Consider the following 23554-nt stretch of genomic DNA (forward strand, 5'->3'; position numbering starts at 1 on the left):
CACAAAGCTGCAGCAAACTGTAGGTGTTGGGAACACAGATTGGTCTAGAAGGCTTAATTGCTGACAGCTGAAACTAGCATCAATGCAAACTACACATACTTGTGCAACTTCGCTTTAATTATTCTGCTTGCCATGTGGATCAGTCAGGGGCTGTGCAGAGCTCAGAAATTTTATCGTAGCTGTAGGCAATTCGAGCCACTCATTCAGCTTCCGAGATTTCATCTGCCATTGCTCAAACACTTCCCACCGTGGCAATGCTGGTGTGTCTTCAGGAGCTGGCTCATTGCAGAGATGATGAAGTTGTCTCTATGTAGATACCACACTCGGCACTTACCCTTTGCACAGAATGATGACATATTTACAGCTCAGCCGATATTAACCCACAATTTACCCCAGCATCCTGTCTCACTAGGCTTCTGTCACTAGTTATTGCAAAATATGACATTCTAGAAGCTGTCCGTTTTTAAAAGACAGCTTCACAGCCTTTGAGTATCTAGCACAACTCTTTACATGCCAATCTTATTTCACCATGCGTGGGAGATTAACTATTGGGCGAGGGGTGTCAGTACAACTTTGCAAAAGCAAACCATTTTTGTTGTAAAAAGAATTAAATTGGTAGGTCCCAAACCATTTCAGGACAGTTCTCAAAAAGAAAAGTGCCTGAGGCGCAAAGCAGAGGAGGACATGGCATAGTTACGCTCATTTGGATGTGCTGATACCCAGCCGGTTAAGCGAAAGCAATACTATACCCATGTTTTAGGTTGGCTTCAGAGGGCTTGCTCTGTCCAAGTTTATATTTCAGCTGTGAAGTTTGCCTGTTATTGTGTAGCCTCCTTGAGTCCCCTCTTGGGAGAAAGGTGATAAAGCTTAATAAACATTTTTCAGTGCCTTCGTTTTTCCTCAGCTCATGGCGTGGAACTAGGCCCAGCAGTTCATAAATTCATGGGAAAATAGTGTTTGCCTGCTAATTATAACTCGTCTAGGCAATGCTGCAAATGGTCCCAGAGTAAACCGTGCCAGAGATCCATATGGCATTTGAAGGATCAGTGCATCCCAAATTGTTCTCGCAGAAAGGTTTCTATAAGGCCTTGGCTGTTGAATGGTGCTGCTCATTTTGCGTACAGAGATTAATAGCAAAACAAATTCTGCATGTGGCCACTCATGCTGTATTTCTGTTTCCCTGGGGCCCCATCCCCTTTCAGGCTTGAAAACAGAAACAAAACAGAACACCCGGGTAGCCTTTATGCATTTCAGCACGGTGTCTTCTAATGCCTCTACTCGTCTCTTGCTGGGGATCTTCTTCACGTCATTCCAGTGACACGGTTTGTGGGCATGACCTGCTCCTTGGAACTGATCTGCTATTTGTCCATGTGGCAAATAGCAGATCCCACTTCTGAACGGAGGGAGGGTTCTGGAGGAAATTCTCCACCCTCCTCCTCCTTGTCCTCCTCCTCCTCTGCTGTGTCAGTCACGGCCTTTCCGAGCGGCACAGAATGCTGTGTGCTCGATTCTCTCCAAAGAGGCAGCCAATCAGCACCTGCCTTATAAATCACGCTGCTCTGAGCCGCTGATGCAGTGTGCTGTCGCTGCCCTTCGTGCAGGAGGGCTGGGTTTGCAGCCGATCACTCTATGCTCAATCCAGGGCCCGTTTCCTGTTTCTATTCTAGTCATTGGTGGCTCAGCGCAGCTTCCTGCTTGTATACGTTACAGATTCCCCTGATGGGAGCTTTTGTTTTCTTAGGAACAATTTCGGTTAGAAAATTAACTGAAATATGAAGCCAGCTGCGACTTGGAAAGCAGCAGATTAGACAACGGGGCACATGCGCTCTAAGCAGTGCTGTCATTTCTTTCTTGTTCTGTTCAGAGCCCCAGCTTCTGAGAGCAAGGCGGGCTGGTATTTAATCAGAAAACAGCTAGAGGAGGCCCAGTTCTGCTTAGAACCCCAAGAGTGACTGTTTCTTAATCTTGCCGAACCGCTGTATTGGAAGAGCCAGAATAGCTCAGTTGCTTGCCCCTTATTGATCAGTGTGCTGCGGCCATACATTAGGATTTCGTGTTTGGTTGCTGTTACCCAAGAACTGCCAGCTTGAGAGGAAGAGGAGTGTGTGGAAGAGGTGGACATAAACTTAATAATTTTCAGATGGATTCTGTACAGTGTATTTTTATTTAATAGTCATATGAATTATGCCCTTTGCCAGACATTTGCTTGGGGTGATGGACAATGAAAAAAAACTTTGCACAATAAAAAAACGAAGAAAACAGAAGGGCAGTAAAATGAAAGAACAAAAAAAATCTGAGAATTGTAATTGATATTCTGCATAAAACATTAAGCAGCTTTAGATGTTGGCTGGGTCAAAACCTCTGTACTGTCACTCTGAAACATAACAAGGAAACCATCATTACATCCCTTCAAGAAGGAGCTCTGCAGTCAGACTGCTGCTGTTGAAAAAGGCCTTGTTCTGAGAACCCGCCAGTGACTGTAAATTGCACACAACTTCATACAGGCTGAGGCAGACGTCCTGCCCTCCAATCATAGAGCATTCATTCTCAACCTTTTTTTGACCATGACCTTTTAAGGAGCTCTTCCCAGGTTCCAGGGCCCCGTTGAACAACGATACAACACCAACAAATGAATTTAATAATGGATTTTTAAAAATTCTTTGGGTCTGTGGTCCCCTTCAAATGTGCCAGGGCCCTTGTTGAGAATGGCTGATACAGAGCTTTGGAGGTAAAATTCAGCACCCTTAACTGTATTTGCAAATATACTGGAAGCCAGAGTGAAGATAGCCTCCAAAGCATTCTGCTGACAGAAGTCTGTCTATAATGTTTTTCACTAACTGAAGTTTCTAAATACTTTCAAGTGTAGCCACAGTCAGAATGATTTGCAGTAACCTGAACAGGAGGCGACTGAGGCATGGATGACTGAGCCTGGATGTGCTTAGCCCAATAAAGAAGGCACAGTTAGTACACTAGCCAAAGAGTAGACAAAGGTATGTCTAATACTTGTTGCAGCCAGAACTTTTAGGAGTGATGAGGGATCCAGGAGTAAGCACCAGGGAGTGTTATCATATCCAGGTTATACCCCACTCCATGGTTAAAATGTATACTGACCAATAGGATATTTGTGCTCTTCCTCAATGCGTCCTCATTTTCAAGCACACTTTTAGGATTTTTGCGGCATCCTTGGCATCATTTGAAACAGACGTGGAGCTGGATATTATTAGCATACCAGTAATTCCTAACTCAGTTCCTTGCGTGCTACACTTTTATTGATGGTAAACACCATAAGGGACAGATAGATTTTGGAGGAATCTTGTACACTAAAGAGTCTGAAGCCAAGCAGTTGTCCCCAGCACCACATTCTGAAGCCCTCAGCTGAATGGGATCAACGCCGTTGCAAAATAATGCCAGTGTCTTATATTTCAACCATAGAAAGGTACTATTGGATACAGGCAAATAGGTCTTCACTCAAACAAAATCCATATTCTTAAAGGACTAAGTTCTAGTGCTGTATTATGAGTTTCCTTTTTAATGATTTCTAAATGTGTGTGTGTCACATAACTAGTTAGCATGCTAGAATCCAGTTGAGCTGAAATATCCTGGGGAGTATGAGGACGCTGTTTGTGAATTATGCTTTCAGTTTCTATGAAGACCTGATCACTAGCACGGTGCTGATGGTCTGTTCTCTTGACCAAGAATGAAGATGGCAGTAAAACATGGAATGGTTAAAAAATGGTGCAGCTAATGGCCACCTCTGAACTCCTATGGCTAACTCTTAGCTTGCAATGTGTCAATATGCAGGAGTAGGCTGGTTGCCATAGTTACATTGAGGATGTGTTGGGAATATGGCTGCTACTTTACTCAACTAACCAGGCCTTCAAGGCCAGCCGTTTTAAGTGCAGGGTTTTCAGTTCTGTGGCCTTGGAAAGACACACATAGCTGTATCAAACACAGAGGGAGAATCCTTTAGTATCCACAATATTTTTGTCTTCTGTTGCAGCAGAACTTACCATTTTGCAAGTCATGAGAATATATCCACTGAAAGAAAAGAAGGTGCAAATGTACATAATCTAGCTAAGCTGAAAAAGAAGAGAAAAACAAATACTATTTTACAAGAGGCTCCAGATAGGAAGGAGCTGCATAGTCTCTGTGTTAGTGTAGGTAAACCATATGCATATCTTCTGCATATCTTGTTTTGATGATGTGGGTGCCATAGTTTTTTGACCTTCCTAGAATCTTTCACTGTTTACAGCAATTTTGAGCTGCTCAAAGTATATTTTAACCTCACTAAAGAGTACTTCAGTCATTTATAAAGATCTCTCCCTATCCCACGCCACTGTTAGCAGTTGAATGGATAGCCGTCAGAAATAAGATAAAACACCATCTGGTGAAATCTAAGGTGATCACAAAAATGGGAAATAAATCAGTACTATTGATTGATTGATTGATTGATTGATTGATTGATTTGATTGATTGATTGATTGATTGATTGATTGATTGATTGATTGCACTTATATGCTGCCCATTTAGACATTGTCTACTCTGGGCGGCTCACAGTTAGAGGGATTTGTATACTGTATTAGCATCAGTTGAAAATGGAATTAGATTTAAAGTATTGTGTTTGGAAGCAAAAGAGGGATAAGAGATACCCTGTCTTTGAATAGATGAGAAGATGTCAATTCCAGGTAAAGTGGTGGTGGTGGTAGTTGTTGGTGTCGATACTGCCGGGAAGTTGTCTGTTCACACTACCTTAAAAGATTATGAGGTGGTAATGAGGAAGGCGTTGGCCTTAAAGAATATATACAGTGGTGTCTCGCATTACGAGCGCTCTGTTTTACTACGAAATCTTTACGTTGAAGGTTTTGTGATCGCAAAACAATGTTTCCTATGGGGGAATTTCGCTTTGCGATGATCGGTTCCCTGCTTCGGGAACCGATTCTCGCAAAGCGATGATTTTCGGCCAGCTGATCAGCGGTTTCAAAATGGCCACCAGGTAAAAAACATGGCTCCCCGCTCTTTTCTCCTTGCTGCACAGGCAGCGAAAATGGCTACGCTATAGAGGATCTTCGCTGGACGGTAAGTTTCAAGCCCCTAGGAACGCATTAATCGGGTTTTAATGTGTTTCTATGGGCTTTTTAGTTTCGCATTACGTTTTCGTTCTACAGCGATTTCACTGGAATGAATGAACGTCGTAATGCGAGGCGCCACTGTACATTAAAACATACCTGTTTCCAGGATTGTACCTCTTACCTTTTAACTTGAAGCAAACTCTTGCAAACTTTGGCAAATACCTTTTTTTTGGGGGGGGGGTTCTGCCTTACAGTGGAAATTATATAAGGAGGGAGCAAATCTAATTTTGCAGGAGGAAAGAGTGTTCTGTGGAGTGGACTTGCACCACAGAAAAAATTGCTGCAAGTCATCTTGGCTGTTTTTAGCATCCAAAAAAAAAAAAAGCCCCCCCCCCTTGCTAGATGACCTTGGAGTGTTCCTTCTTGCACAGTGTGTTAAATGTGTAGAATAAGAAATTCAGGACCATTACTTTTATTTATTAATTATTTTATTTAAACATTTTAAACCCCGCCTTTCTCTTTTAAAAGGAACTAAGGCAGCTTACATCCTTGAAAGACAATACTTAAAGCTGAAAATAATGAGCATACAACCGTGGTTCACATTATTAAAAGACAATATTTAAAGCTAAGAATAATGAGTATGAAGACTTAGCTTACAACATTAAACGATGGTAAACACAAATAGTACTAAAGCCCTAGTCAGAGCAGCATTGCATAGCAGTTCTAAAAGTTACTCATTTAGCCAGCCGTGTGGCTACTCTCTCATGTAGGCAGTCACGGAAGGAAAGCTTGCCCGAAGAGAAAGGTCTTTGCCTGCTTGCAGAAGGAGAGCAAAGATGGAGCCAGTCTGGGAGCAGCAACAGTGAAGGCTCTCTCGCGTGCCCAAATTGGGGGGGAACCCAAAAACAGTGGGTGGTGTGCTGCCGCTGTTGCAGTGGCGAGCCAGGAGGACCCAAAACTGGAAGGGGCGGAACCGGAACCAGTGGCGGCCAGCACCAGCTGCTCCGGATCCACCTGCCGAAGTGCCAGCACCGGCTGCAGCCGCCTTCTGAGGTTTGGCTGCGTGGGGGTGGGCAGGGGGAGTAGCCATAGGTTCACCATCACTGATATAGAGAGACTGGGTTGGATGAGCCTGGCTGGGGGTGTTAAATCTCACCCAGCTCTGCCCACCAGGGTTCTCAGTGCAGCAGTAGGAAAGGCCAGGGAGGCAGCGGAGCCTTGGGGTAGTAGGGGTGGTCTATCTGGGTTTCCATCCCTCTCCCCAGCTGTCACATTGCCCAGTTCCCCGGGTTTGAATGTATGTTTCTGAAAGTTAAGATGATTAAAAAAAATTAAGGAGTAGGAGAAGACAGAATAATTTGCAGAAAAAGCCCCCAGCTAATACTAGAGCAGGAACAGGAGGTTTGGTGGAGCGAGGCCTAATGAAGTCTCAAAATCTTCAAGTTTAGGACTTTTCTCCCAGAAGATAACTTAAATATATACTCTCAGAATTCTTTCAGTAAAGTCTTCATGTTATATAGCTTGAATAACATGTCATAGGCATTTATCATTGTAAAAGAGCATATTCCACACTCCATATTTTCGCTTTTTTTTTCTGGGAGAAAACAAAAAACAAAACACTGGGAAAAAAGCAAAAAAACAAACAAAACCCCTAGGGGTTTTCCCCTAATGTTTCCAGTTTTTTTTCCAGGCTTTCCCATCTCTAGATGAGCCACATTTAAGTTCTGTAATGTGTGTAAATCAGATAGATTATAGTCACTGTAAATAATATTAGGCTGAATTCTATCAGAGCATCCTTCCATTTTTATTTAAGCAACATTCTTTGTGATTCCATTCACTGTAAAGGACCTGATTCTGTCTCTGAAGACTGGATCAGTTGTTCATTTCAGCGATCAACGAAGCGTAGAGCTTGCTTAAAGTGTTGTCCAGGCCTGCATTTGCTGTTCTGTATTCATGTCAAGATTTGTAAACCAAGAACAGATTCCAGTTTATAATCCTAGATTGCAGAGGAAACAGAAGTACTATTCCAGGTTTGGATGGCTCGTTGGGCCAGTATAGTGGAATGAGCCAAGAAGATGTGGGCACTGAGTGTACAAGAAAAAAAGAAATTAGGATCAGGCCTGAGAATGTGATTGAACCAAATTAATAAACAAATAAAAATAAAATCCAAATGTTCTCTTCTGAACACAGTAACTCTTTAAGGGCAGTATCTGTGATTTGTGTGTGTGTATGTGTGTGTGTCCTAAGATGGAAATGCACTGATGAATTTACTGTGTGTAATTGGCTGGTGTGCATGCCACAGCGATGTGGGTGAGAAAATGGTTACTGTCATCCCTTTTGTGTACTGCAAGCCTGCCTGGCTAAACCAACTTCGTATGGCTCAGATAATCAGTAATTTAACTGCTATGATTGGAAGAAAAGGAATGACTGATCAAACAGATTTGCCCCCTTTTTACCGTCCAAGGTGGGATTATCAAGAAATTCAGTTCTATCAGTGATGGCCTGAATCAAAATGAGGGGCTTGTACATACTGTACATACCAACTAAGGGAAATACTTCAAATCTATGACAAAATAGGCTGAAGTCGGTGAAAGTTTATGCTGAAATAGGAGTTTCTATTTTAGATCTGCTGATTCTTTTTGCATTTTGCAAAGACAGACATGTGACCCTTTAGGAACTCTGAGAATTGAAGGGATCAGTGTAGTGTCGCCTTATTTGCTTTGCCTGTTCTAATGTCTTAACAGAGTGGGGCAACAGTGGAGTCAGTTTGATAGCTAGGGAAGAGGCCCACGGAGGTGGCAGGTGTTTTCTGTCTTTTCGATGAACCTGCTTTGCAGTACAGTGGACTCTTGACTTATGGAATTAATCCGTATTGGAACGGTGGCTGCAGGTCAGAAAGTCTGTAGGTTGAGGCTCCATTGACCTACAATGCATTGAAAACCGATTAATCCCGTAACCGGCCGTTTTTGTTCCATTTTTTATTGTTTCCCCCCCGGTCTGTAGGTTGATTCTCTGGCTGCAAGTCGAACCTAAATTTTGCGCCCAGAGAAGGCTGTAACTCAGGTTTCCTTTGTGATGTGTGGCCACAAGCTCTGCCTTTTGAGAGCAGGACCTAGAAGATGCCCATACAAAGGGTGGTGGACCATGGTTTGGAGCTGGGGCAAGTCTAGGTTTACTCAGCATGGCACAGGGACCAAGCGGGCGTGAGTCATTACTGTCGTCCAGCTCTTAAACTGTTTCTATCAAGGCTTTTAACTATATCTACCAGGACAGGGTCAAAATACTAAGAATTTCTCGAACTTCTTTTGTCAGCTTGCCTTGCTCATTGCCTGCAATGCCCACAACTTGTATTTTACAATTAGCTTTTTTAAATGTAGGCATACTTGAAGGGTTTGGAGGGTGGCTGCTTACAGAAGAGTTCCAATTCGAGTATCCATAAGGAGGAAGAAGATGCTGGCTCATGGTGGGCTTGTTTTTTTCTTTTCTTTCCCCCTCCAGTGACATCTTGCTGAGCCTGTGAATCATGAGACTTTTTTCTCTCACTTTGTTCCTTCTACCACAAGCTTAATGTTCTTTAAAGAAAGGGAAAGGACATGAGACTTATTTCTTTTGCTTACTGCTGGAGCTTTGAAGATGTATTTTAATAGGTATTTCTATAGGGGGAGAATGGAGTAGGGGAGAGAGGGTGGAATGGTGTTGAGCAGAAGCAGTGGCTGTGATTAACACGCCTACTGAGCAGATCTGTGGGAGTGGAGTATCGACCTCTGAAAAATCAATGGCTTGCTGCTGCAGCAGGGCTGTCTATCCCTGGTTTTTTTTTTCTTCCCTTCCAAGGTCTTTAGTTGAAGGAGTGTGGTTAAAACCAGAAGCTCTTCTCTTTTTCCCTTCCTGTTCCTAGTTTCACCAAAACAGCTGAAGAGTCTATTCCCTCTTCTCTACACAATAACTTGCTTACATGGGTGGTTTTTTTTTAACAATCATAGTGAAATTTACACACACACACGCACACACACACATACAAAACCAACCAACCAAGCCCCTCCTCCTCCAAGCCTCTTTTCCAAGCCCTTTTTCCCTGCACTGCAGATACAGCAAGCAGCTTCTACCAGTTTTGTCTAAACCTAGCCTAGCTCTTGCTTCCGCCTTCCGTCTCAAACCCCCTTGTTCCTGCTTCCATCCTGAAGCAGTGTCAGTGTCAGTACATGTACACTCAGAGCAACTGGAAAACCCAGTTGGGTAGGAAGAGGAATGGAAGGGAAAAGGCTGAATTCAAATACTCCTTCCATTGTTTGTGCCTCCATTTTATAAAACAGATGCTTTTAATAGGTGTATAAGCTGGGTGGTGATTCTAACACAGTGATAGGTGCTCTCTTGTTTATTCCTCTCAAGGATGTAAGCTGCATAGAGATCTAAGGGGCTTTTAAAAAACCTTTAGTCTTTTTTGTGGCTTTCTTGCACGTTTTTTGTTCAGATCAGTAGACTTAATGGAGTATGCATGGAGTATATTTGGGAAATGTAAAATGTAGTATTTTTATGTGTACAGACAGGTACACTGGTGATATGCATCTAATCATTTGACAAATATTTGCAAAGAAATACAGGCTGCATGGGCAAGAGGTACAAGGTAGAGGATCAAGATACAGTGGTGCCTCACTTAACGATAATTGGTTCCCAAAAAATCGCTGTTAAGCGATTTCATTGCTAAGCGAAACATGGTTTCCCATAGAATTGCATTGAAAACCGGATAATCCGTTCCAGTGGGAACGGATTGTTGTCCTTAAGCGAAAATCACCATAGGAAACATCGCTAAGCGAAACACGGTTCCCCAGTTGAAATGCATTGAAATCTCAATGCATCTCAATGGGGGGAAAAATACAACAAATTTAAAAAGAGTCGGAACAAAGTCAGATTAGTTTAACAAAGGGTTTATTAAGTGCACTTATGATTTCAAGCATTCTAAACATTTTAAAACATTTTTGAACATTTAAAAAACAACCAATATGAGGCTGTCAAAACCATCGTTAAGTGAAACAGGGGGACCCAAACTGTCATCGCTATGTGAAGCATGGTCCCATACATCGCTATGCGAAAATTGCCCACAGGAACCATCGTTAAACAGAGCACAAGATCGCTCCAAAAAAGTCATCGCTAAGCTATTTCATCATTAAATGAAGCAATTGCTAAGCGAGGCACCACTGTAGGTTAAAGGAGGCAACTTGCTCTACAGAGGGAGCTCCGAATAATTATTAGATTTCTGATGATTAACAGTTCTGAATATTGTATTAATTAATGTGGTAGATAACCAGGCTAAGTTTGCTAATTTAGCCTAATTTAGAAAATCTTCGTTTGAAAACGATAGTCCTGGAAAATGATTGTGAGTTAAAAAATTGTCTCTCACACTCTGTGTGTTTGTGTGTGGGTGTGTGTTTTTTGTTTTGTTTTGTTGTGTATCCTTTCTAATCCATAATGATTGTTGCCATTGCAGACATCTCCCAGCCATGAAGGCCAGGCATTTTAATTGAAGTTGTATAGGTCATACAGTCAAATGATGGTAGATGCTATCAACAGTTCTTCTTTGTCAAGCTCCCATTCCTGCCCACACCAAGTGTTGCCTTCCTTACTAAAGCTACAGAGAACGTACTGTTTTATTTGTTATGAATTTTGAATGTACAGCTCGGATTTCCTGCTGTTGGCAGAGAGGTCTCTTCATCTCACTTAATAGAAGAGCAAATATGAAATTTAAGTATTAGTGTTTTAGGCTGTATCCAGTTTCCATCAGGACTTAAGATAAAAATATAAAAAGTATTTTAGCAGTTAAGAAATTACTATTTTGCCAGCAGAAATCCTTTTCTTATTGTTTGGCCAAAACATTATTATTTTAAAACTGGCAGATGAAATATCTTTTGTGAGGTTGTAAATGTGGCTCTGTCATATTTGTACAACTCTGCTTTAGGAAAACACGTGTGCCAAGATTTAAAGGTGTCTTGAATGAGTCTCTGAGTGCTGTAGACTATGAGTACTTGTTTACATTCTAACCTCCTGAAGCAGAAGAGAAGTACAGGATGGCTTGATCTATTTTATAACAAGTTGATGCGTGCATCATAGAGTTAGGATTGTTCTTGGGAAATGTGTGGGTTTGGAGGAGTATTCGAGTGCATATATGCATGTACTTCATTTCCTTTCCATAAAGGCAAAGGTCCACAGGTTCAGATTATCTTGGTAAGTAATAATAATAATAACAAAAAGCAGTTGTCATGTTCCTGTCTCTTTGGGAAGGTTTGCAACTCTCGAGCATCTCTATAGTCCTGTCACTGCCATTTCAGGAAACACACAGAATGTGGTAGCTTAGCCTCCTGTTCAGCAGAGGCACTTGTTGGCGAGTTTTGAATTTCTGTTTAAATTCCTCTGCATAGCAGAAGTGCAAGGATTTACAGAACAGAATAGCTTCACATTCCCCAGATTAGTCCACCTTTCTCTCTCTCATCAACTGGCACTTACAGTCTTAATAGCTCACTCTGAGATATTAGTAGGAGAAAGAATAAAAACTATTTTCTTGACTTATATTTGAAAAAAATCAAACAGCAAACTGGCAAATGTGACTGCTTTTAGCAACAGGCTTCAACAGACTCTACAGAGAGAAATCACTCAGAAGAGACAGGATGCTCTTTAAAATTTAGAGGCAGGAGGGAACTTTTGGTTAGTGCTGGATAGATTGACGGTCACTCCAGCACAGGAAAGCCCTGCTGGTGATAGCTTCTACAAGCAGCATGCAAGGTTGTAAAAACTCAGCCCTCCCAAGTGCTTTTGCCAAGAAAGCCCTGCCCCACAGGTCTTAGAATGCGGCGGCCAGACTTCTCGCCGGGGTGAGAAAACATCAGCATGTCTCCCCCATCCTGGTTACCCTGCATTGGCTGCCCGTTTCCTCATTGATTTCAAAGTGTCAGTGATGACATATAAAGCCCTAATGGTTTACGGCCTCAATATCTAGTGGGACGCCTTCTCCCACCTTAGATCTACCCGAATCACTCATTCTACCCGGGATGGGCGGCTGAGGGGCCTAATGCGAGGGAGGCCCGGAGAGAGAGAACAAGAAACTGGGCCTTTTCGGCAGTGGCCCCTCGCCTCTGGAACAGTATGCCTTCGATCGCCTAATATTTCTTGCCATCTTGAATTATATTGATACAGTGGAACCTCAACTTACGAACGTCCCTACTTGCGAACATTTCGACTTATGAATGGCTCCATCCGCAAAATGTTGCTTCGACTTACGAACGAAAAAACATGTTCCTTTTAAAAAGTGTTCCCTGCCCCCTCCTTTCCTGCCCTTTTTTTTGACCCAAGTTCATTTTAGGTCAAAAGAAAAAAAAAGAAAAAATTCTCCCCCTAGTGATAGAGTACGGATTAACCAGCTTTGCATTAGTTCCTATGGGAACTAATGCCTCTACTTGCGAATGGGGCCTCTAGATAAGAACGAAAAACAGCCAGAACGGATTAAATGTTTTTCAGTGCATTCCTATGGGGAATTTTGCTTCAACCTACGAATGTTTCGACTTACGAACACCATTCGTAAGTCAAGGTTCCACTGTGTTGGTTTTTTTAAAAAAATTCTACTGTTATTATTTTATGGATTGTTGTTAGCCACCCAGAATAGACTTCGGTCTAGATGGGTAGGATATAAATATAAATAAATAAATAAATACATTTTCTGCATCAGAGTTGGAAAGAAGGCAGGGGCTTGCTAGTGTGGGCCTGGCATTCAAAAGGGCTTTGGCCACACACATGCCAAACTTGCTTCCAGCTGGCAAGTACGCCAGATGACAATCCTGAAGCCTGCATCTCGTTCATAGACTTAAAGTAGCATTCTCCTTATTATGAGTCTGAAATTAAACATTATATAGAACAAGCTAGAGCTTTATCTCACTTTGTGACTGTCAGTTCCCATAGTTTATGTTTTGTATCCTATTCTGGATAAATCAACACATTACACGTACAGTCTGGGTTTGTTAGAGGTACTCTCAAGAAACTGCCTTGCCTGTGCCTAAAGACGAAAGAGCCAACTTGAATAAGGATAGTTGCCTTATTTGTGGTTTCTTTTCTTTTGGACACCTAATTCAACACTGTTCAGTATAATTTGGAAATGCTGATGCTAAATATTGGCTAAAATCTTTTTGCATAGCTAAAAAAATGGCCTAATTTATAGAGACAGATCGCCTCAAGTTAAGAAATTGCCATAGTCATACAGCTCAGTATAACAGATAATGTGGTCTACATTGATTTCTTTACTAGAGCCAATTCACCTTTAAAACTTCAGCTGTGTCTAACATGTGAATACACTGCATGTAAGTCTTGTTTAACGCATTACTCAGATTACTCTATACAATTCCACTACTTTTAGCCAAAGAGTAGGCTGGCTGTTTCAAATCAGTATGATGCTCCTGGCTATAAACAGCTCTTCTCTCTGCTTCTTTTCTTCCCCAAATCTCTTTCAGTCAAAAAAAATTATTTTCCTGTGATTTTCTGCTGCCCTTATTCCTTTTGACCCTTCTCTCTTCTAAGCCCAAAGTTCTTTTGAGGGTCTGGCTTCCAAGATGTATCTACCCCTCTTTTTATTTAATCTCTTTTTTTCTTTTCAGTTTGAATTGCTCAATTAATGGCAGTTCGAGACCCTTATGTACCTATGTGATAATATGGCACAATTGTCAGCCAATCAATCCTTGCAAAGGCTTCAGCGCAGCAGAATCATAGGGCAGGGTGGGTTATTTCCATACCACAGCAACAAAACGACACATTTTGTTCCTGTAAAAACACGCCCCTAGGTGTGCCTTGTTTATCAGTAGAATCACGATGGAGGCTTCCGGAAATGCAGTTCCAGGAGTAAAGAATGGATATAGGAAGCACACATCTTGTGTTAGATGAAAACTTTTTACAACGTTCTAGCAGTAAAGTTGGCAACTACGAAGGACCGAATGAGAATAATAGATATCTGCATTTCAGTAAGAGAGATTGGAAAGACGACTTCATTCCCATAAAACTGAAATTATTTCAGTGAATCATATTGATTCATTTCTGCTGTTGTACCGAGATTGTACTGAGGGTATTGTGATCAAGTCTTTCCACTCTTTGAACAGCTTAGAAACCCCCCACCCACCCAGCCCCACATCATCCTAAATCTTAAAAGCACCACCATCTTAATAATTAACAAAATTTGACAACCTTTAATCGGAAGTTTAGTGAGTCAAGAACCAGTATGCTTTGTAATGCTCCTGTTAAAACCTCCAAGCATTTGCAATGTGTTCCGAACCTATTTTGCTGTCTTGTACTTTGTATTAGAAATTCCGGTTTCATCTTGGAGGCAGTGTTACTTCTCCCTCCCTTTTAGGGAGCTGTTTGATTTCAGGCACGGTTTTGCTTTGGTGTGGAAAGGTGGTGTTAACAGCTGATTCACTAGCAGCACGAACACAACACCTGCTGGCATGAGGTTGAATTGGGCAACCAATCACAGCTGGAACGGTTATAGTTTTGGAGTCCCCGTGGGCTTCCGCTATCAGGTCACATCCCAAAATAACACTGGGCAATATTTCAAGGGAAGAAAGGAAGGCTTTGGGGTTGCAGCCAGCTTGGGAGTGTGAGATTTCTGTGTGAAATGCTTGGAATCTTTCCAAAAAATTTTGATCTGCATGGCAGATGAGCAATAAAATGCATATCACACGCACATGCGCCTGCACAGTAACACACAGAGAGGAAACATGTGAGGAAATTAATCAGATTGTGACTTTTCTTGCATGCCGACAGTTTCTGTTGATTTGTACCTCCTGTTTCTTGTCTTACTGGCTGTATTCCGACAAGGCGGGAAGAGTACTGTATTCCGTTTAGGACTGATGCTGTATGCGTCAGGTAAAAGGGCCTTTTAAACTGTGCCACCAATTTAATCCAAATGCAACATATATTTTTCAATTTGGATCTTTCTAAGGCACTTGAAGTTCAGCTTCACAGACCTTTTGCTACTTTTGATATGCCTTAATAAGCCATCCTGTGTGCCAATTTTCTGCTTCAACGAGGGTTTTCTGCTACATGTGTAGGCTTTTGAGATAATCTTGTTGCCCTCATGGACAGATAAATTTAGACATTGACAGCATAAGTATCATCCCAAACATATTAGAACAAGAAACTACTTTGATCTAGGTACATATTCATCATATTGCTTCCCAACTTTAAAAGACAGGCGTCAAGAAACAACATTTTGTTCTTTCAATAATGCTAGGGGAAAAAAAAGAAACATTTCTAACATAAACCCCATTCCTTATTAACACCCTTTAGTTTGTGTTTTGAATAAAGTGCTTTGTTGCAGATATATTGAAGATACTGCTTGTGGGGTGGAAATGGATGTCATAAGTAGCAGTGGGCCTTAATTGCTGCATCCTTACCAGAAAACATCCCTGCCACCAAAAAAGAGTACAGTATTTTTATTTGAGCCTCATAGTGCTGGTGCATAAAAATGTGTTACACATGTATTTCAAAGCTAAGGGTGATGTATGAATAAGGATTCTCTTTAGGATAAATAGAAATGTCCTTGGTTCATTTTCTTTAAGGCTTTTCATACATTTCCTGAATGATACAGGGATTTTCTGGTATTGTTACCCCTGGTTTTTTTTTTTTTTGTGCTTTTTTTAAAAATTGAGCTTTCTAGCCAAGAACATGATCATTGACAAAGAAGACATACTTTACAGTTTTAGAACTTTATGAATGTTCCGTAATAACTTTTATTATCTCAGAAGTAGGTAAAATGCAAAATGGTACTATTCACTTTCCCCATGCAGGGAAGTGCCATTCCTGCATAAGCAAGCCAACAGATCTCCTCCTCCACCCCATCTCAGGCAGTACCCTTAAACAGACGATGCACCTGGAAGAGAGCTGGTCTCAAAGCATTCCCTCCCATGTAGCTAGAGTAAAATTGGCTTACTGACCAGCAATGGGTCAGGAGGACACAAGTCTTCAGCATAAAATCTCCCACTTGCTGACACTAGGTCAGTGGGTGTATAATCAGCCTCTGTCCATTCAGTTGGTTCATTGAAATGTTACTGTAGCTTAGTGATTCCCAACCTTGGGTCCCCAGATGTTTTTGGACTGAAACTCCCAGAAGCCTTCACCACTAGCTGTGCCAGGATTTCTGGGAGTTGTAGTCCAAGAACATCTGGAGACGCAAGTTTGGGAACCACTGCTCTAACTGCATGGAAGTATGTATGAAGGCAGATCTCACACACTTAGGGTAACGTATATCCGACTTGGGTCTTGTGCAGTTTAGGATAAAACAAAGGACTAGTCAGAGGGACCAAGTCTCCCACCTGCCTGAACCAGTAAGCTTTTACCGGTATTGGTCGGTACTAGAATTAATTGATACTCCCTCTGAGTATCAAGGAGACTGAAGTTGCTGGTTTCCCTACTGTTCTCTCTGTTTGCCTGAGCAGAGGGATGGTAGAAGGTTGAATCCTGTTTTAGCACTGTGGAATTAGTTCATAGTCAGCTGTGGAGCTAAACACTCACAGAGCTTAATATGTCTTTTTTTGATATAGTTCAACTGCAAAATGGGGAACATCCCCACATACTCAGCCATTTTAGATTGAGGTGAATAATAGTGATTTAATTTGCAGGCCAGATGAAATGTTAATTGCTAATTCCCGTGTCAAAAGACATTACCATGAGACTTGTATCATACAGGAGGATAGTAAGAGCCCCTGACTTTTTTTTTAATTGGTGGGTTTACTTGGACTTTTGAAGACGTATCATAGACACAATCACAAAATGGCTGCCGTGAAGGGAAGTTGCTCATTTTCAAAATGGCTGCTTTTGTAGTTGCATTCAATCACAAAACGCTTGAGAAAGGGGAAAAGGTGAGACTAAAAGAGAGAGAGAAAAAAGTGCCCAGTGACCCCAAGTCTAGATCAACAGGTGGCTTAGTGGGCTGTAAAGCCAAGCACCGCTTCTGCAGTTACCTGCAATCTTCATTTATCTGCTCATCCTCAGGAAGGGCAATGAAGATGGGTGACCATAAGCCTGATGCTTCCTTTTTCATGCTCCCGAATTTAAGGAGAAAACATTGCTCAACCACCACCTTGGGAATTGCCTATGATGCTATATTGCGGACTCCTGTAGTATTGTATAATGTGAACCGACAGAGTTCAAGTTATGGTTTTGGATGCCACTGAGTCGTTTACTTATTGTTCGCTGAGCTCAGACTGAACACATTGTTTTCTGTCATACATGTGCTCATCAGTAGATTGATCACAGGATCTTATGAAAGATTTGTTTACAGAAATTTGGTACACAGTCTCATCTTTCATTGCAAATGCTTTGCTTGGGAAGCTTAACAGAAAGTGGTCTGCGCTGAAATGTTTTTAACAAATAATTGCTGGGGCATCTAACTGCCTTAATGGATTACTGTGGAAAACACAGACTGCTTTGTTCAGGTGAGTTTATTCACATCACATGTCTTACATATGAATTTCTTGGTTCTTCAGGCATTCTCCCCTCTGCCACTGAATAAAGTTTGGGTGTTTTGTAGGGGGCTATCACACGGCACCATTTCCCCCCTTCCTTTATATAGCAGAGTTCTCAATGTGTCTGCAGAAGAGACTACTTGTGACATCTGACAGTAGAGCAGTACATGTAATTCTATATCAGCTTGGTCAGCATTCTTTCTATTCCATCTGTGTGGAAAAAAATTGCTTTTGTGGCTTTGGAAATATGGATGCATCTGTGTTGTTTTCCTCCATACTTTTCACTGTTTGACCCCTGTAGTAGAGATAAAAGAATTAGGGGGGGCGGGGGAAAGAGAAAAGAAAAGTAGTGAGCAGCACAGCAAATAAATGTTAATAAGTTGCTTTTAAACATTGCAATGAGTATTGACAAAGGGCTACTTCATAGGCAGTGCAACAAGTAAAAGAAATTACTTGCATTTAAAAGAAATTACTTGCATTTAAAAAGACGTTTTCCTGCTTCTTCCTTCCCTTCCCTTGAGAGGGTGAAAATATTTACCTTGTGGTGGTAAAAGGCAATAGGCAGCAGAATCTACCTACTATTGTAATGTCTTAAAATTACATTGTTGTTTTTATTGTAAGCCGCCAAGAGTGGTCTAATATGATCAGATAGGCGGGATAGAAATTAAATAAATAAATAAATAAATAAATAAATAAATAAATAAATAAATAAATAAATTTGAAAGTTAGCAGAAGCTACTTTTTAATATGAAACGTATATTGCTGGGTAGTGCTGCCAAAAAAACAAAACAGTACAGGGGTAGTGAGTGCGCCAGACTAACATATTGTCTCTTACCCATTTTTCTTTTGTGCAGTCCAGAAAGGGGAAGAGAAGAGACTGTGAGGTGGACATGAATCCCTGGCTGAACCAGGTGTAAAATCGGGCCAGCCATTTCAAGTGGAGAAGGGGCTTCCATTTTCTTAAATCCCTCCCAAAGGAGGGCAGTTCAGATATTGGTCCCATCTCCACTCTTATGTCTGCACAGTGTGTAAAATTCTCTAGGATGTGCTGTGTTAACTTGTGTTTCTTAGAATACCCATGCCTTTTGCTCTTACTGAATGAGGAGCTTTCTCTAGCCTGTGCGTGTTGTGAACATGCCTGCAGAACATGTTACAAATGCTTTTTGTGATTTCCCCATCTATCATCTCTTCCTTTATATCCCACTGTGTCAGCAAAGGAGCTAGAAGTATTGTAAGCTTGTTTGATTGCCTGTTCTCAATGTAGTGCCATGATTTTAAAAAAAAAACTATGTGTATGAGTGCTCCAGGATTCACAACGCATCATGAAGTCTTGGGAGTCAAAGTGCTTTGGTTCCACAGAGGACAGATAACAAAAGAATACCCCGAACAAAGCAGCCATATAACTCCCCGGTTGATTATACAAAACATTTTGTTCCATTTTGATCAGCCCATCCCAACAGGAACATTTATATTTAACAGGAAAGCCAAATGGGATTGTCATAAGTTTTATTTTTAATAGAATGGTTTGTGCAGAACAAAGAGGAGAGTGGAGGCGTGATCCTTTTCCAGCAGAGCAACCATGGCACTGTAGAATGAAAAAGGGGCACAAATAAGAAACTTAGTCCATGAAGTTGGGGCACCTGATGGAAATGAGTAGCAGAAGATTTGAAAATTAGCTGAAACTATTTGGTTTGTTTGTTTGTTTTTTCATATGGCACGCTTATTGCTGAGTAAGTGCTGCAGGAAAAGAAAACAGTACTGTGGTTAGTTGCATGTTGGCAAGACCTGTGTAGGATGAGTCTGCCAGTGTCCTTTTGTTGAGAATCAATTTTCAGACCACGAGCTGTGTCTGCAACAACAAAAATAGAAGTAGCTCCTTTAAGACTAGCAAATTTATTTTGCTGTTAGCTTTTGTGGAGTGCAGTCTACTTTCCAGATACATAGAGTACATGGGACTGGGATGGGGATGTGAGGACCCCTATACTTTGTTATTGGACATCAGTGTGTCTTCTTTGTATACTGCTTTTTTTAAGGATGTCACACTTTTATGGTGCGATTGAGTACAACAGACTGGACCTTTTGCTATTCACAAAATACATCAGCATGCAAACCAGGAAAAATTGATTTGTGTCTGTGTGGTCTCTTGTAGAGGGATCTTGCCAAAGAAAGGAATTGTAAACTTTAAACCATATTGGGGACTTCTACAGTTCATTGTAAACAGTTGATCAGCTCTTTATTATAAGGTTAGGTTGGGTTAATTAAAGAATTCTAACATTTCTTCACTCCAAGTTACAGTCAGGCTGTTTCTTGGGTGTCTCTGTGTTTTGCATAAGTCAGTGAGGCAGCTACACAAATTGCTCATTTAAAGACTTCATTTCATTTTTTTTATTTGATCTTGACAAAATTAGGCAACCTGGGGGGGAATGTTGATCCCTTCACTTACAAAGCATTTCATAGATGCCGTTGAGGAATGTTTTGTGTTGGAATGTTGGAAGAGCCAAGGGAAATCTATTGGTTGCTTCCACCTGGATCTGCATTGTAATCTTCTTACTTGACAGAAGCATAAATAAATGTTGCTTAAAGTGAAATCCCATAACATTTGTACTTGATAGCACATTAGCAATCTCTGCTCGTGTTGTAACATCTTTGCATGTGTGTCTGTGTCTCTCCTTAGGATCTCTCTGGTTCAATAGATGATCTGCCTATGGGTACAGAAGGAGCACTGAGTCCTGGCGTAAGCACATCAGGGATTTCCAGCAGTCAAGGAGAGCAGAGTAATCCAGCTCAGTCTCCTTTTTCTCCACATACCTCTCCTCACTTGCCAGGCATCAGAGGACCTTCCCCATCACCAGTTGGGTCTCCAGCAAGTGTAGCTCAGTCACGCTCTGGTCCCCTGTCTCCTGCTGCAGTACCAGGTAAAACATTTGTTTGTCATAGGTACATGCCCCCCACCATTGTTAAAAAAAATCACTTAGCAAGTCCCCGGAACAACACCAACCCTGCATGCTTTTGTTGTTGATGTATCAGATTAGGAATTGAGAGCTTAACTACAGAGCTTGATAAATTACCCTTCGGCTAGTCACTCAAAAGGATTACAGTGGTGCCTCACTTAACGAGCGCCTCGCTGAGCGATGAAATCGCTTAACGAGGCGCTCTGGGCCATCGCTGGAGCATTCGCTCAGCGATGGCCCCTATGGGGATTTTTCGCTTTGCGATATTCGCTAAGCGTTTCGCTTAGCGAATATCGCATAACGAAGCCGGGAGAACAGCTGATCGGCGGTTCCAAAATGGCCACCGGAAGGTCTGCGCCGCATTTTCGCACCCTGCCCTCGCTTACCGAGGGTGCGAAAATGGCGGCGCTATGGCAGAACATCGCTTAACGGTGAGTTTTAAAGCCATAGGCTTTTTTTCTATGGCTTTTTTATTCCCGTTTAGTGATGTTTTCGCATAGCGAAGGTTAATCCGGAACGGATTAACCTCGCTATGCAAGACACCACTGTATTATTAAAATAAAGGACCTTCAAAGAGGAAAAGTAAAATGTATGTAATAAGGAAGCCAAAAATTAAGTAAGCCAAAATTAGATAAGAAATCTGGGTTCAAATCCCACCACAGTCTCTTATTTCAGTGGCTTTGGACGTTATTGTCCCTCATCTTTCCTTCATTATTTGTAAATGAGAATAATAAAGCTACTTGTCAACGGTTCCCATCCTGGGTCTTCAGATGTTCTTGGACTAAAACTCCCAGAAACCTTCATCACTGGCTGAGCAGAGTAGGATTTCTGGGAGTTGTAGTCCAAGAACATATGGGGATCCAAGCTTGGGAACCGCAGGTCTAAGAGGAATTAGGAAATGTTAAATGCCTTTAGCTCTATAGGTCAAATGGTTATAAATTAGGGTTCTCTCTTTGTGTAATGTACTTTGCGTCATTCTTTCTCAATTTTGTTTTTGTTTGTTTGAAGGCATAAGATTTTTCATTGTGTTAATACGTTCTCATGGTGAATTTTTGTCTTTTCGTGGCACAGGCAACCAGATGCCACCACGACCGCCCAGTGGCCAATCAGACAGCATCTTGCATCCCTCCATGAATCAGTCAACCATAACGCCAGATAGAGGTGTGTGTGTACAGTTACCGTTAGACCATTTGGTATGGCCTCTTTACTTATAAAAAATATAAAACAGCATGAGTGAAGGCCCAGTCCTGAAGTCCATGCTCCACTTTAAAATAATTTACAAATGCAAGAAGCATTTGTAGCAATGTAAGATATAGAGTAGAGAATTGAGATTGAATGCATATATTTGTGTGTGTAATATTTCTGTGGCATAATGAACTCTGCCTTGGGGCAGCTGCTGAAATGGCTTTACCAAGCTACCTCAGGACAGCTTAGGTGTTAAGGTGCCTAGGGGTAGACCTTTAGAAGTTGCCTTTTAATTTCAAGACTCAGTGGAAATACTGCAAATATGGACGTAAACACTTATCTCAGTTTGCTGTTTGTTGACCCTTTGGATATTCATTGGATCCTGAATGAATTGTCGTGTTTGGAAAGAATTTATGAAAGCTTTCTAAGGATACCCTTATAATTGAGACCTAACTTTTAATAAGAACTCTTGTGGACATTGAAAAATGATGAGGTTTATTTGGCGTTAACTTTCCTGCCCTATAACCCACTTCTTCGGTTGAAACTAATCCCTTGAAGAAGAAGATTCTGTTTCCTCTCTGAAGTAAGATATAGTTAATGGGAAGGAACTGTTTATACTATGTGTGTCAATCTCTCTTGCTTCTCCATCCTAAGCATCCTTAATGAATGCAGGAAACGTAGCAATTACTGGAAAGAACATGTAACAAACAATAGCTACAGAATAAAGTTATGTTGTGCTGCAGTTCTTGTAAAAAGAAGAATTTCCAAAGAAGTATTCGTCTTAATTTGTCCCAGCATTTTCAGAAAGGAAAAAAAAGATGTTTTAGATTTTGAAGGCTACCTGTTTTATTTAAGTGTGAGGACACCTGGATGTGAATATAGACAGTATATAGAGAACAGGTATATGCACCCCTTTGTCTCATGAGTGGAAGTTGACCCAAAAAAGCTCACAATGAAATAAGAGTCCTACGATATTTTGCTTTTTCCTTTCTTTTGCCTGCATATAAAAATAAGAAATTATTATGTATTAATGTGTAATTACTATTGAATTTTTAAAAATACCATTATACCTCAAGCAGAAACGTCCTTTGTGTGTAATTCAACCTTTGTAGAGATTATAGAGGTGTGTGTATGTGTTGTTTTTAGTGCATATCTGCATTGTGCATAATCTGCTTTAATAACAATATGGCTTTAAACTCAATTATTTCAGTAGGTTACATACAAAGGAACCCGCAAATGCCCCAGTATAATTCTCCTCAGCCTGGGTCTGCCTTATCGCCACGCCAGTCTTCTGGAGGACAGATGCATGCTGGGATGGGACCGTACCAACAGAATTCCATGGGCAGTTATGTACCTCAGGGAGGTCAATATGGACCTCAAGGTGATTAAGCTGTGGTTGTGAGTGAAATGTATGAGTCATGAGAATATATTGTGTAATAATAATAATCATGTCCCATCAAGTCAATTCTGACTTATAGCGACCCTTTTGAGGGTTGTTGCTTTTTTCAAGAAGAGAGTACACAAGTGTTTTACCATTCCCTTCTGGGGGTGCCCTGAGACTATGCAGGTTCCCCAAGGCCACACAGGCTGGCTTTTCTGGGGGGGATTGAGCTCCCAAGCTCTGGCTGTCCATCCAGATGCCTAATTTGCTTAACTATCTGTCTCTAGCTTGATAGAAAAATGAGGAGCTTAGATTAGGAACAAAGAATTTTTGTAGGTCCTGGGAACTGTTTTTGCCCCACTTGTCCAGGACCTTTCTTTGTTAAAAGTATACACAGTGGTGCCCCGCTTAACGGGCACCCCGTTTAATGACGAAATCGTATAGCGATGAAGATTTTGCAATTGCATTGCGATG

General features: G+C 41.3%; 1 protein-coding gene across 2 annotated transcripts in view; it reads left to right on the forward strand.

Annotated features, from left to right (window-relative positions):
* Positions 1 to 23554, forward strand: part of ARID1A (AT-rich interaction domain 1A) — a 104495-nt gene that overhangs the window by 50699 nt on the left and 30242 nt on the right. The window contains exons 5-7 of one of the 2 annotated variants that reach the window (XM_020806902.3): positions 20238 to 20478; positions 21586 to 21675; positions 22910 to 23080. In XM_020806902.3, the coding sequence (XP_020662561.3) occupies positions 20238 to 20478; positions 21586 to 21675; positions 22910 to 23080 (502 nt within the window). The remainder of the gene's footprint in view (positions 1 to 20237; positions 20479 to 21585; positions 21676 to 22909; positions 23081 to 23554) is intronic. The other variant, XM_020806904.3, reaches the window with a different exon arrangement.

This window comes from Pogona vitticeps, chromosome 9 (genome assembly GCF_051106095.1).
Source record: "Pogona vitticeps strain Pit_001003342236 chromosome 9, PviZW2.1, whole genome shotgun sequence".
Lineage (NCBI taxonomy): Eukaryota > Metazoa > Chordata > Lepidosauria > Squamata > Agamidae > Pogona > Pogona vitticeps.